Here is a 16,598-nt window from a genome sequence, read left to right as displayed (position 1 = left end):
CTTCTTATTATTTTATTTTTTATGTATTATTTTTTATTGTTTATGAAAAATTGCTGGCTATTGGAAAAAAAACAATTTCATTGATCAATAAAGTTTTACCTTACCTTACCTTACCTTATATGGGTCCTACAGAGAGATCCTCTTGGACTCAGAATGACAGCCATGGACTGCTCTGTGTATAAAAACAATTGTGTGCGAACTACTCCATTATTATTAACATGAATAGACGCATTTTCTTCATCTCGTTCCAAGGGAGGATTTAAACGACAATGAAGCGCTTTAGCTCCAATATTAAGTAACTGGTTGGTTTTTTTTTCATTCCAAACATTTTTTGGCCTTCATTTTTCGAAATTTGTCGCAAAATGACTAATGCAGTTATAAATCCACGCAAGTATGTTTAAGGGAAAATGAAATATTTCCAAATAAATTACATGGTATTTGCATTTGTCATTTTAAGTGTTTATTTTTGTGGTTTGGTATCTTGCAACACCAGATACTTCAACTAGCTGTTTATATACTGAGGACAGTGCAGCACTGAAAAAAAGGACCTAAATAAGGGTTATGTGCCAAATATTTAGATGAAGGTATATGAAATCACTTTTAAATTAGGAGCACAAGACGTTATACATTTAAAAGTCTTGATCTCAATCACCATAACTGCTGAATGTATTTATTTTATTTTTTGTGCAGCAGAATGTAAGATTTTACTTCGGAATTATGTTTTGAAAAACATCTCCGGGTTCCTGGGTTGCGGCGGCAGCGGCATCAGCAGGATACCCAGACTTTTCTCTCCCCAGCTACATCATCTAGTTTCTCCCGGGGGTCTCTAAGGTGTTTCGCTGAACCGCTGAGGGGCACCGGTTCTACTCCGAGCCTCTCCCGGATGATCTTGTCTAAGAGAGAGCCCTTCTCCCCACGGAGAAAAACTCTTTTTGGCTGCTTGTACCCTTGATCGTGTTCTCTCGGTCACTACCCACCGTTAAAAACATCATTATCATAAATGTGTTTTTGGCTTCAAGGACTACTGGTTTTTAAGCCTCAGATTTGGCAACTGCTTTGGACCAATCAGACATATTTCAGAGAGTCAAATTGCCCCGACAGGGCAGCTGGACTGCTGCAGCTTTTTGGACTGTCGTCTTGGACTCGGCCAGGATGTCATGCGGCTTCATTCCAAGATAAAGGAGAGATATAGAAGACCACACGACAGCAAGAGTTGCTTACATCGTAGCTCTATTTCTGGCCCTCCCTGCAAACAAAAAAGAAGAGCTTTCAGTTCCCATATCTGTTGATGTGACAGAGGGGAAAGACGTCCAGCCGGGGCTTGCTGGCGGTCCAGAGGACGTTTGTAAGTGAGGACTAACACTGGAAGGTGGCAAATGTTAAAGCTCAACCAGAGTTGAAACGACGCCCGAGTCACAGTCGATGTGGGTCAGAGCAGCAAAAGCAGATTTCCTGCATCACTTTTAGTTTTCATCCCGATTAATCATCATGTCTTTGTATTTCTTCACGGGAGGTCACTCAAGTCTTTAATATTCGTATGATTTGATCAATTGATGTTTTCATTTTGAGAATTAAAGGTGGCCGAGGGTGCAATGTCTGACATGTATCCCAGGGCTGGGTAGTCAGTAAACAATCTGAGGCAGACGAGCAGTGCATTGTGGGGGATTCCGGCAGGTTGAAGATCATTCGAACTGATGCATTCTGAATGAGCAGCAGATGTCTGATTGTGCAAGTCAGCAGAGCAGCCAGGAGGGAGTTGCCGTGGTCTAGATGAAAGCTGACAAGAGCCTGGACCAGGACTTTGTTCCACTTTTCTGGCACAGATTGAGTCTCCCGACGTTGTGCGGCATGAATCTACAGGATCACGTTGATGTACAGGAGAGGTGTCAAGTGTGTGTCTTGAATGCTGTGTCACTGCCTGCATGACACACACACACACACACACATCTCTATTTGACACCTTGACACAGGTTTAATAAAACATCTCATGGGGATTTTTACTAGAGTGCTTACTGGTCTGTTGGTGATTTCACTTAAATGACATTATAGAGCAGAGAGTGCCATCTAGTGGTCGTGGTGGATGAGGAAAATACATCATGAAACCTCTTGAATTGCCTCATAAATGTTCCATGTGTTTTTTAAGTTGCTAAAGAGGGTCATACAAGCTGCCAAAGAACCCCTGAAACCATCAGAAAGTCTTTATCCCCCACATGTCAGTGCAAGATTTGATTGACAGCCACATAAATTATCTTTTGTGGTGAAATTTTTGATAATAAATTGTATGACATCTGGAAGATTTCCAGCATCAAAATAAACCTCATAAAAACCAGGTTTTTTTGACACAATCTGAGCTGACATCAGAGGTTCCTGGGCTTGGCTGTGGGCGCTCCAGAACCTTTCCAAAGCCAGAAATATGCATCAAAACATGACGAAGAAAATACTCTGAGTGTGTTTGTCGTGAAGATCCAATACTTGTTCAGTGTTTTTATTGTTAGGATGTACATTGTTTGTCTTCTGCGCATGTAAACATATGTGACAACATGAATCATTTAGAAACACAGGCTTTAGAGAAAATAGGATATTTGTCGTGCAGGTGTTTGTCAGACCAGGAACCAGATCTACAATAGGGTCCCAGCAGTCCCAGGGGGGGATGTGAAACTCAATCCAAATATTTCCTTTTGTTTAGGGCTGATGCAGAAACAACAGAGGTGACACCAAAACATGAATAAAGTATTTTATGTTGAATCATCAAAGCGGCGAGACAATGTTAGTGTAATCTCGTAACATCTATCTGTGGAAGAAGTCCCGATATGTGGATCAGGGAAACCAGGACACCCTATTTCTGACAACACCAAGATAGTGAGCAGAGGTCCCTTAACTGACATTGATCTACAGCCTTATAAAGAAGCAAAGAAGGCTCGTTTATTAGTGTCATTTTATTTAATTATTAATGATTATTTATAAATTATTAATTATTCCAAATTATTCCAAAAAAAGAAGCTGCCGAGACTCCAATATAAGAGTTGCTTTTGCAAAATCCTCAAAGAGGGTCAGATTTTTTCCAGGGTGGGCGGGGCTGGGATTAAACATACTCGCATTTAATCTCAATGTCGACACCAAAATGTTACGTAAATCCACTTAAAGCCCAGATTACGGAGAGTTCTGGCCTTAAATCTCATCACAAAGATGTCTGAGTCACAGACAAGTGGACGTACGTGGAACAGGGAAGGGAAGTGCGTACGTGTGTGTGTGTGTGTGTGTGTGGGTGTGGGTGTGTGTGTGTGTGTATAGGTGTGTGTATGTGTGTGTCTGCTAAGGTACTTCAAAAGGATGTAGAAATCCAGACAAAAGAGGATTTGCAGTCTTTTACATATCTCATCTTACGACATTCCTATGACTGCTGCCACCAAAAGTTTTTTGTTAGATCTTAGTCATTTGACCACAGACCACAGACTTTTCTCAGATTAAGTATTCTTGTGAGGAGGAAGATAACCCGCTAAATAAAGTGCTTGTACATTACTTTATATGTTTTACTTCAAACCATTTTCTCACATTGTAGTATTTATGATGCCCCAACCCCCATCAGTCTCTCCGAGTTGCTGTTACCATTTATTTTTTTAAACACCACTAGCTAGTATCTATAAAATAAAGATGGCATTTTTTTTACACACATTGTATCCAAACAAAGAACCACCAGAGACTGTTTTAAGGTGCTGTTTTCATTCCGAGATCTCACCCGGTTCTTCTGTCTTTGCAGAAAAAAGGGAAGATGCATTATCAGATCGCTGTCATCATCAACTTCCTGGGTCACTGCATCTCCATGGTGGCGCTGCTCATTGCCTTCTTCCTCTTCTTGTTTTTGAGGTGAGTGATGATTCTCCTACTCCGCCGTCGTCCGCTGATAATCCCACCGACCCTGATGTGACGAACCACGCTTAAGAATTGTTTGGGCATGGGAACCCCTCCCCCCTTCCCCCCCAAATGCTATCTCTGTCTCACAGATTTTCGGGCAATTGGTAGAAGAGAAAAATAAGATCTTGGTGGAATAATTGAAAAACCCTGGACAGTTCAGCGGGGGCTCTCAGGGACGGGGTGGTGGATGGAGGTGCAAAGACTTTCCTGCAAACTGAGACAAACCGAGCGTTAACAAGAAAGGTCTTAGCACCCTCGACAGCTGGCGCTGGTATCGATCTCCTTAACACCACCGGGGAGCGTGAAAAGCGTGAAAGGGCACAATGGAAGGAGGCACGATAGGACGGCGTTTATGCAAAAATTGCTGTTTGAGGCCACACGGGGCCGATCAGGAAACGGTCTCGGCGCAGTGAAGGCATTTATTCCCCAGCTTGCTGGTTTCGTAATGAGATTGAGTTCGGGGTGTGTTTAAGAGACGGAGCTGCCAGAGTGATGCAGAGCGAGGCTGACATTTCCCAGAGAGTGTCGAAGATTCCGGGCACGGAGAAGCAATCACAGAGTTCCGAAGATCAGGCTCCTGTGAAGAGTTTGTCCTGAAATGTTGCAGAAATAACCATTTGTCCCTCTATCAGTGGCTGCAGGCAAGTTTAGGTTCAAATCTTTCCAAGAAGCCTTGATTACACTATCGATTTCTAAACCCCACCGCTAGCACACAGAGGCGCCATTCTGATAATCGCCTCCACAGCCTCGGCTGTTTAACAGTCAGAATAAACAGCTAGAGTCAGAGTGGACCTTAGAAAACTTGCTGCTTTTCATTCATTCTGTCCTCTCGAGGAAACCATTCTGATCAGCGACACATTCGCTTATAACTCATGTATTCGTTGGGCTGGTTTCAGAGGAGCCTATTAACAAAGACGCGCTCATTCATGACCTCTCTGGAGCTTTCATCGCAAGAGCAGCAGACATGAACGCACAATAATGAAGGCAGGGAATCGACACTGATGACAACATACTTGGTATATCCAGGATTACCCTGGGAAAGCTAAAGACTGATTGGACATTCATGAAAGTTAAATATTCATCTCTTCCACTGCTACAACATTGTCATCTGGTATACCCGGGGGGTCTTAATCACCCAAGGGGGCCACAATCTAGAACATCATCTAAATCACAGGCCAGGTTTGGATTCTTAGATGGTGACAGTAGAACTGATAATAATAGATAACTTCAAAGTTTCTTTGTTAGCAAACACTCTGCCTTGTAACACAAAATAATCTACATGTTTTCATCAAATACCATTTTTTTTTGGTTTTCGGAAGTGTCCTTTGCTGACATCATCCTTCGGGAAATTGGGTTTTCAGTTCACAGCAGACGATAGTTTCATAAAAACAAGAAGAACAACAAAGGGCAAATAACAATGTACAAGTGATGATGAAGTGCAAATATAAAGAACATAGATCAAAAGAAAGAACACAAAGAAAATGATATATATAGATTAACAGAGAATAACATTATCCTTTCACTCTGGGCCTTTTCTTCTCATGGGCCACATATAATAACTTTAACCAAATTTAGAATTTGCTGGATAAAGGTTGTTATGTTCATAATAGTGAACTATTACTATTTACAGTCGGCATTATAACTGTGTTTGGTGTCAGGAGCAGAGTAAGTAAGTAAGTAAGTAAGTAAGTAATTTGTATTTATACAGTGCTTTTTCAGACCAGGGTCACAAAGCGCTTAAACAATCAAAACATGTTGCCCATCCATCCATCCATCCATCCATCCATCCATCCATCCATCCATCCATCCATCCATCCATCCATCCATCCATCCATCCATCCATCCATCCATCCATCCATCCATCCATCCATCCATCCATCCATCCATCCATCCATCCATCCATCCATCCATCCATCCATCCATCCATCCATCCATCCATCCATCCATCCATCCATCCATCCATCCATCCATCCATCCATCCATCCATCCATCCATCCATCCATCCATCCATCCATCCATCCATCCATCCATCCATCCATCCATCCATCCATCCATCCATCCATCCATCCATCCATCCATCCATCCATCCATCCATCCATCCATCCATCCATCCATCCATCCATCCATCCATCCATCCATCCATCCATCCATCCATCCATCCATCCATCCATCCATCCATCCATCCATCCATCCATCCATCCATCCATCCATCCATCCATCCATCCATCCATCCATCCATCCATCCATCCATCCATCCATCCATCCATCCATCCATCCATCCATCCATCCATCCATCCATCCATCCATCCATCCATCCATCCATCCATCCATCCATCCATCCATCCATCCATCCATCCATCCATCCATCCATCCATCCATCCATCCATCCATCCATCCATCCATCCATCCATCCATCCATCCATCCATCCATCCATCCATCCATCCATCCATCCATCCATCCATCCATCCATCCATCCATCCATCCATCCATCCATCCATCCATCCATCCATCCATCCATCCATCCATCCATCCATCCATCCATCCATCCATCCATCCATCCATCCATCCATCCATCCATCCATCCATCCATCCATCCATCCATCCATCCATCCATCCATCCATCCATCCATCCATCCATCCATCCATCCATCCATCCATCCATCCATCCATCCATCCATCCATCCATCCATCCATCCATCCATCCATCCATCCATCCATCCATCCATCCATCCATCCATCCATCCATCCATCCATCCATCCATCCATCCATCCATCCATCCATCCATCCATCCATCCATCCATCCATCCATCCATCCATCCATCCATCCATCCATCCATCCATCCATCCATCCATCCATCCATCCATCCATCCATCCATCCATCCATCCATCCATCCATCCATCCATCCATCCATCCATCCATCCATCCATCCATCCATCCATCCATCCATCCATCCATCCATCCATCCATCCATCCATCCATCCATCCATCCATCCATCCATCCATCCATCCATCCATCCATCCATCCATCCATCCATCCATCCATCCATCCATCCATCCATCCATCCATCCATCCATCCATCCATCCATCCATCCATCCATCCATCCATCCATCCATCCATCCATCCATCCATCCATCCATCCATCCATCCATCCATCCATCCATCCATCCATCCATCCATCCATCCATCCATCCATCCATCCATCCATCCATCCATCCATCCATCCATCCATCCATCCATCCATCCATCCATCCATCCATCCATCCATCCATCCATCCATCCATCCATCCATCCATCCATCCATCCATCCATCCATCCATCCATCCATCCATCCATCCATCCATCCATCCATCCATCCATCCATCCATCCATCCATCCATCCATCCATCCATCCATCCATTCATTCATTCATTCATTCATTCATTCATTCATTCATTCATTCATTCATCCATCCATTCATTCATTCATCCATCCATTCATTCATTCATTCATTCATTCATTCATTCATTCATTCATCCATCCATTCATTCATTCATCCATTCATCCATCAAACCATCCATCCATCCATCCATCTATCCATTTATCTACAAATTCTTCGTAGCTGTAGTTAGTCAGTTGGAAGCTATATTTTAAAGTTTAAACTTTATTAAAAAGACAACAGTGATTACTGACTTCACACTTAAAATGATGATGTCACAGGGGGAAGCATTTGATGAAATTGACACAAATGAATTACAAACCAATGTCATTGTGTAATTTATTTCAAAGTGGAAAAGTTCAAAAAAAGATAACCCTGAACAGAACTCTGTTCCAATTACTGCCACTACATTGTTATCTCAGAATAGACAGAGATTAAAAGTTGTATAATTTTCTGGGTGTCTTCACTCTTTTTCGACACAAACGTGTGTTTTCATTCATCCATTGATTGAGCTGGTAGCACATAAACAACATCTCAGTTGGCTCCAGCCGGCTCACCGCTTTGGCGGCTGCACAGCTTCACGAAACAATACCTGTCAAGACTGAGGAGGTCTGGAAACAACACTGTAATGTAATTGGCTGCTGATACAGAACTCTGCAGCCGCTGGCTCCGAAAACTACTGTAATAATTTAATTGCAGAATTACCAGAAGCCACATCGTTTCATTAACGTGGACTTCACACCTTTTGAAAATGAACTCTTAAACTGATGCAACACAACAGAGAAATACTCACTGCTGTTGCCAGTTAACTGCCTCCTACACAGTTTTTCATGTGATTGACCAGTTTCTTTTCAACAATAATTATCAGATCCACGTTTATCAATGTAGCAAAACATGAAGAAATTCTTCTTTAAGTGTTTAATATTTTCTCGTAACTCATAAATCATGTTTTTTCGTTTCATTAGCAGCGTGTGCTAAAGTAGAAACATTACAATCTTCCCCCTGGTGTTCAACTGAGCTCTTTATTTCCATACCATGTTTTCAACTCCACGTTCTGTTCTTTGCACCCCAGTATTTCCCTTGCCCACTGGCAACACGCCCATTACCTTCTTGACCCTCACACAAGGAGTCCTCTTCTGCCTCCCAGTGGGTGTCCACTCGTAATAAACAGACACGACACCAAGCGTACGCCAGGGGCCCCACGTCCAGTGAAGTGAGGTCAGGAGTCTTTCCACAGCAGGGGGGCGCCGACATCAATAGCGGTGTGGAGCGGGGAGGCCGAGATTTGCCGCTGGTTGGCAAACGTTGCTTTATAATGACGAGTTGAATCCACAGTGTAGTGGCATCATCACCCTGAGGGTCATGGTTTGAGACCGCCCTAGGTGACTGTCTATGAGCAAGACAACAGTCTCTAATGAGAACTAATGTGCTCATTAAAGGGGGGACAAGTCGGCAACCTGTTTGAATGCCGGCCCTTGCAGAAACTGGCAGTGTCTTTGAGCAATGTCGCATCATTAAAGAAAAAGAAGCTCTCTCACATATGTGGATGCCTTGAACTGTGTTACTACACTGAGATCCTTCCATAACATTAAAGTCCAAGAGGCCTTTGAGCATGACAGGAAATCTTAAATTGCTCCCAGTAACAGCTAGTGCCAGTTTAATCTCTAATGGCCCCAAATGTCCTTGAACGTTAGAAACAGCGCAAGAGTTACTAACATTTTGTGCATAAAAAAAAAAAAATCTTGACTCAAACAACGTACCAATTGATGAAGAAAAGAGCAAACCTTTTTCATATTTCCTTCAAAGGTGCAAAATTACCGAGTTAGTAGTTTTGTCACAGTAGGTACGCAATGTGTGTCTGGTGAGGAGAAAATACAGATTTATATATTTGCAACAGGCTACCGGATTTATCAAGCCATTGCTAGTAAAGTAAATTAGTCATTAGTAAAGTAATTAGGTATTTGTTTAGGAAGTTGAAAATTGTAATGGCATTAGCGTTGTTAAAAAAGCTTTTTATATACTGTATATATATATTTTTAAAAAAAATGTTATGTAAGTGTTTTATACTTATGTTGTCCGTCCCATATCGCAGTTGAACTACTGTTTTTGCACACACTAATTCATATTTTATATATTTAACTATTATTATTAATTTTCTGATTGATGATTGTAATATCCTACTGTATGAATGAGACCACTGTTTTTTTCGGTGAACATCGAGGCACTGATTTCTGTATCTTGATCATCGAAGGGACTATGATGGTATATAAAATTATTTTCTGTGGAAAACAACGTTACAGACAAGGGCGATCAGAAGAGCTGTCATATATTGTAGCTTTCCAAAATGATGTGGCTACGAGAGGGTCTTTCGTTCTTATTTCTTTGTTTGATAAGTGATTCAAAGGCTGCCATGGATCATGGCCAAACAGAGACATACTCAACCAAAACAACTCTCACTCTGGTCCCTTCAAACACTCTCCCTGACCTGTGTAAAATCCTGAACCTAAAACCTAAACCCCACGTGACAATATTTTACGACGTGAGTAATCTTTAGGAATTGAATGTTGTTAAAATGTAGGCTTCGGGGCATAAATTGTGTGAGTTAAAAAATGTTTGTGACAGTTTGCGAAGGTGCAAAGGAGGTTATGAGGCCTCAACATGTGTTTGAATAGTGAAAAATTAAACGGTTTCTACTTCGTGGATTTCCATTATTTTGGGGCGTTTTCAGAACGTAACCCTGCAATAATCGAGGGACCACTCTACATGATAAAGCACTCACAGTCTCTCTTTGTCTATTTTTTCCCACTTAAAACAAAGCAGCTGTTCCAAGCCGTCCTTTTGAATTGTAGTAGAACTAGTCTGGATAAAAACATTGACGTATGCCAGCTGCCAAGCTCCTTCTTTATGACTTGTTTTAGTGTTCAATTACTGTTATTTTCTTGAATTATGGGCCGTTTTATATAGATATTCTCGCCCACCACTGCAAACTAGAAAACACTCAATCTCTGATATAAATATGGAAGAGGAACGGTGCCGTTCTCGTTTAGTCGTGAGCTTCTTGTTTATGTGTTTTATTTATTTTGGTAATTAGGGATGCAATACAAAAAATACACTTGTTAATGTCATATATGTCTGTTCAGAGAAGTTTGAAAAATGTTACCATCACGTGTCCTTTGTTTAAAGTGAATACATGATCACAAATTGTCATCCAATCCATACATTTGTGTCTTCTCGCCTGGACTACTGCAACAGTTTCTGTTCATGTCTTAACAAGTAGGAGCTGTCTCGTGCAGTTTATTCAGAACTCTGCAGTGAGAATTCTGACCTGCTCAAGTAGAAGAACTCACATTTCTCCGATCCTTAAAACTCTTCACTGGCTTCCAGTTTCTTTCAGGATCAACTTTAAAATTCTGGTTCTTACTTTCAGATCTATTCATGGTCAGGCTCCTCCTTACATCAGTGATCTGATCCAGCCTTACACCCCAGCTCGGGCTCTGAGGTCTGTTGATCAGAATCTACTGATGGTTCCTGAACACGGTTCAGGCCCAGAGGAGAGAAATCCTTACAGACTGTTGCTCCTAAGCTTTAGAACGATCTTTCTGATGATCTACTGACTCCTTCAAGAAACTTCTTAAGACGTTCTTATTTGTTCAGGTTTTTTCTTGATTTGAGTATTGTTTTGATTGTTTAAGCGCTTTGTGACCCTGGTCTGGAAAAGCGCTGTAGAAATAAAAATGACTTACTTACTTACATGTAATCTCAGTGAACCGCACAAATCAGAGTTCCATCCCAGAGCACAAACTTTTATTTGCCTGTTTACTACATGCCAAGAGTTGATTTGCTGCCAAATTCCAATTTTTATCTTTGATTAGTTCAGTCAATGTTAACCATAAGATGGATCGATATAAGGTCTCACGGGCTGTTTGAGTAATGAGAGTGCCGGTGTGAGTCCATATCAAGAGTCTTTCACTGAAAGAACTCAGATATTCTGAGTTGTACTGAGTTATTTTTAGGAAATCTGTAAAGACATTTATTGGGAAATGTCAGGAAGTTGAACACCACAATAAAAATACAAAATCAGTTCCTGATTCTTTCACTCAGAAGGCGAGAATGTGTTTTGTATTCTTAAAGGTTTCTGAGCAACTTCCACAGTACACTTTTGGCTCCCAGTGTTGATGTAGTTTCGATAACACACTCACCGAGCATAAAACAGTTTTCCATTTTGGCAGAGCTCAAACTTTTGTCGTTGTTTTAAAATGGCACAGTACCGTTGAGTGAGACAGACTTCTTCCTTAAACAATCTTAATCGCATTTTTTCATTTGATAAGTTGTTATTTTACAGGTGAGATTTGGGGATTTTTTCCTCTGCAAGGAGACCAGTGAAGTGCTGGTTACGCGGAAATCCTAAATTATTTCAAATTAATTTTTGGTGAAGCTGTTCATGGGTCGGGTTTAAAAAAAACAGTTTGTAAGGACTTAACTGTTTCCCTCGAACCCATCTTCCAGTTTTCTTCAAAAAAACGAATCCTCAGCTAAGTTCTGTGTGCTGGTGGGTTAGTTACAGAGTCATTTCCACACAGTCACAAGTTTTACTCCAATCCCTATCAAACCTTCCATCTTCTCCGGCGCCGAGGTCCGTTGGCAGGCAGGTCCTGCTCGCTCAGCATAAATCCTGACAGCGGCAAGACACGACACGTGCCGAACATTAAATCGGTCGTTCCCACTTTGCCGAGCAGGAAGTCGCCTCGCTGAGGGTGCCGCGGGCTGGTGACAACACATCACACGCCCACTGTCTATTTCTGTCTGCTGGCTCCGAGGCAGCTGGGCAGATCTTAATTATGGCCTGAAGTCCACTACTTTACTAACATTAAAACAAGATGTCAGACTTTCTCATGGACAGGAAGCATCTTTTGATGGGCAGCCAGCGAGGACCCGCTCTCCTCCAGTTTCTCTTTATTTTCCCAGCATGTGACGGAGCTAAGTAGTAGTAATTGGAGGAACCACAGTTGAATGGGTCTCTTTAGCCCTGCTGACATCCCATGTCTCAAGCTGCAGAAACATGCCTTTTTTATTGTTTAATTTGACTTGAACTACCATTGATTAGATCAGCCTTGTTTTCTTCAATGATTATTAGAAATAGCAATTGCTGTGTGTATCATGTGACTAACGGACAGAGAAGAAAACAAGAATAGCTAAAAGAACTGCTTTTGTCTGAACATGTCATGATATGATATGATATCATCATGTCTCAGCTGCTTGCAAAAATAATGATTAACCATAAAAACGAAGTTCATTAAGGCAGGCATATACTGTATATATTATAATAAACACAATAAAATGATAATACTTAAATAATGGTCGTAAAATAATAATTAAGAGAAAATATGCACAATCATTAATAAAGTAAGGATAAATAAATAGACTACAATCAATCTTGTTGTTTTTTTAATAGTTATAGCCATTGATGTAAGTGGTTACTATCAAGAACACACAGAAAATGTCTAGATAACGACCTTTTGTGTCTATCCAGAATAATGTATCTTTACTTGTACCTTACATTGAAATCAACAAGAAGTGTAATAAATCATTACTGCTGTACTCACTTACATGACATATGTGATACTGTATATAGAGTAATGTAATACAAAATGACTGCTATAATCACTTACATGACATATGTGATACTGTATATAGAGTAATGTAATACAAAATGACTGCTATAATCACTTACATGACATATGTGATACTGTATATAGAGTAATGTAATAAAACATGACTGCTATAATCACTTACATGACATAAATGATACTGTACATAGATTAATGTAATAAAAAATGACTGCTATAATCACTTACATGACATATATGATACTGTACATAGATTAATGTAATAAAACATGACTGCTATAATCACTTACATGACATGTATGATACTGTATATAGAGTAATGTAATAAAACATGACTGCTATAATCACTTACATGACATATATGATACTGTATATAGAGTAATGTAATAAAACATGACTGCTATAATCACTTACATGACATATATGATACTGTATATAGAGTAATGTAATAAAACATGACTGCTATAATCACTTACATGACATATATGATACTGTATATAGAGTAATGTAATAAAACATGACTGCTATAATCACTTACATGACATGTATATAGAGTCTTGTACTACAGTTTATCTTGAAATGCTCTAGAACACAACCAGGTTTCTGAGTATATTACACTTTATATACCAGTCAGATCCTTAAACTTCTGGATAAAAGTCTGGATAAAATCTCATCTTCAGATCTTCATGCAAGTTCTCGTGCGTTGACCCCATTAATACGCCTCTGCTGGCCCGAGGGTCATTCACAGCCCTCGATTAAATGTTATTTAGTCCCGTAGCCTCTACCAAGAAATTAGTTATTTCTGGCCCTTACTCACTGTCAACCAGAGAAAGTAGAGGAAATAAAGTGTGGCTAAAAATAAAAATGTCACATCAGCTCACTTCAACAAGACTCCCCCTGGTCAAATGAAGACCCCACATTGTTGAGCCAGTGAGTTACCATGCTCGCCCGCTAAAATGCAATATTCTGAACCTCTGGGTGAGTAAATGTTTTGTTTCTGCTCTCACCCGCAGGAGCATCCGCTGCCTCAGGAACATCATCCACTGGAACCTGATCACCGCCTTCATCTTGAGAAACGCCACCTGGTTCATCGTGCAGCTGACCATGAGTCCGGCCGTGCACGAGAGCAACGTGGTCAGTATCTCCTCCGACATCTTGTTGTTCCGGGCACGTCTGTGTGGATGTCATTTATTTATCCATGACCTGACCTAAGAACAGATATGTATGCAATACTTTCAACACAAAGTTGTGTACAGATTAAAAAAGACCTACAAAAGATGCATGCACACGAAGCATTGATGCGTTTCATCGAACCCTTGCTTTTGCCCTCCTTCACCGACTCACAGAAACACAGCAAAGAATAAAGCATTGCTTTCACCTTGAAGAACAAAGAAAGGAGCGCAAATGTAAAGCAATAACAGAAGATAAAACAGAATTATTTTTTTGGAAGCGGCAATAAAAGTTCAGGAAAACTGGAATGAAAAGTACGAAGGACATTAAAATGAAACTCGTCAGCCTCAGTAAATAGATGAAATTACACAAAAGCCAGTCTGTAAAAATGTTTTTTTAACAAGGTTACGAAAGGACAGAACCTTATTTCCTCTAAGGTCGAGGCGATCTGAAGATAAAGCTTGATCCCTTCATTAAGTTCAACTGGTGGCTATTCTATTAGATTCAACTCTAGATCAGGTGAAGATCATTAGTAACACTTGCTCATTTCCAGCCAGTGTAGTTAAGCAACACTGCAGTGATCTTCATATTTCAAAGCTAGATTTGGACCAACAGATTATTTCTGAGACGAACAGGAGTGAGTAACAGTAGCAGGTCCGAGGGACGATACCAGTATGTGAGATATTTGATAACGCATAGAAAGAAAATAATGTTTTTATTTATTATAACTGTCTAAAAGGTGTTTTAATTTAGCAATTAAAAAACAGCATTAGCATGTGAATCTTGACTAGTGAAAAACGAGTAAAACACAAACTTCCATATAAATAATGCTAAAACTCACACATTGACACAAAGTCTTTTACAGTTAGGAGACGTACACAAACAGAACACCATTGTCAACATACAATTAAATACACATAGATAGAAATACACAAACATCTTGTTGTAACCAGTCCAGAGCTCTTGCTTATTCAAGCGTTATTTTTAATGCACTTAATTGTAGTTTTTTTTTCAGGTCATGCTATTGATTTTATATCTGAACGTAGGTCTGTGAAAATACAGCTGACATTTAAAAGGTCCACGGTACAAAAAAGTTTGGTGACTTTTGGCTTAGATGGTAAGAAAGTAACTTTTGATGATCATATTTATTAAGCATGGGAAAGACTTTTACATTTATGTTTTTGAAAGATTTTTGTCAAATGAGAACACTGATGATTCATGCTGTGGACTTTGAGTCCGTCAGCCAGAGGTACCTTAAGAGCGCTGGAATCTCTGTGGGTCATCAACATAAAAACCTTTTGACCTTAAAATCTCCCTAGAGACAAGAAATCTTAATAAATCAAATAGGGGAAAGATGATATAAAGTCAGAAATCAAAACGATAATCGTAATGAATAGTATAAAAAAATGGTTTTATAGTTTTAAAGTAGTTTATGATGCCAACACTAAGCCCAAGTTGGTGGCGAGAGGGAGTGAGAGTTTTGCCTTTTAAATCAGGGATTTAATGCTAAAAAATATGACAACACTTATTTGTCACGGTGGAGTTTGAGGATTTTTTTTTTAAATTTAAATTCTGGAGCATGTGAATCACCCAACTAAGTTACATAAGAGGCTGAAATGTAAACTGTTGTTGTCCATAATTACATCTCCTTCATTACAACAGATCGATAAATGTGATCAATCAAAATAGATCAAATCTAATTAGAGTTTAAAAACATGTTTATTCACCAATAAATAAGAATTGTGCCGGACATGTGAAGAAGCGTGTGGTCGACTCAATATTGCACCAAGGTCGTCTCGGTTCACCTCACATTGATCAAGTTTCAGGTCGATGAGATGAAGCTGCTCGTCTCTCTACTGGAAGCTAAAACATATTGAAGCCGTCAGCAACTGTGATTCAGGGATGGAGCACAAGGCATGATGGGAGTTACCAAAACTTTACCTTAGTGAAGGGGCATAAGTTGCTGCGACACTTATATGGTATTCGCTAAATTAAGTGATAATTCTTTAGCATTTTATTACCTCTGCCAAGGAGCTTCTATGCTCTATTTAAGTAAAGAAACTAAAAACATGTTTATATATATATATATATATATATATATACATGAACATGAACATATATATCTATTTGGTAATCCAAAATTTGCAAAGAGACTAAATGTCTCTTTATAAAACAAAGAATATCTAAAAAATAATTCAACACCAGATTTATTGTGTTTGATGACTAATAATTTAATGTATTGTTTTGTGTACTAAATGATGCCAACATGCAGTTAAAAGTCAAAGAAAAAATAAGGAATAATAAACGTGCCACCAAGTCATGAAAAGTCTGTTGTAAATGTTGTCACGTACTGCAGGAAAGTTGTTTTTATTCTAAATGTATATTTCGTCCGTGCTACCTCAGTCCGACGCAATATGTATAATTAAAACGTTTTGAAAATGTTCGTCTGTTATCATCCGCGCGCTCGA

General features: G+C 40.0%; 1 protein-coding gene across 1 annotated transcript in view; it reads left to right on the top strand.

Annotated features, from left to right (window-relative positions):
* crhr1 (corticotropin releasing hormone receptor 1) overlaps positions 1–16,598 on the top strand; it is an 84,739-nt gene that overhangs the window by 56,116 nt on the left and 12,025 nt on the right. The window contains exons 6-7 of the mRNA XM_087784027.1: positions 3,758–3,864; positions 13,974–14,094. Of these exons, the coding sequence (XP_087640153.1) occupies positions 3,758–3,864; positions 13,974–14,094 (228 nt within the window). The remainder of the gene's footprint in view (positions 1–3,757; positions 3,865–13,973; positions 14,095–16,598) is intronic.

This window comes from Callionymus lyra, chromosome 2, assembly GCF_982586985.1.
Source record: "Callionymus lyra chromosome 2, fCalLyr1.hap1.1, whole genome shotgun sequence".
NCBI classification, from domain to species: domain Eukaryota; kingdom Metazoa; phylum Chordata; class Actinopteri; order Syngnathiformes; family Callionymidae; genus Callionymus; species Callionymus lyra.
The sequence above is the reverse complement of the archived record's forward strand: the minus strand, read 5'-3'. Positions and strand labels throughout refer to the sequence as shown.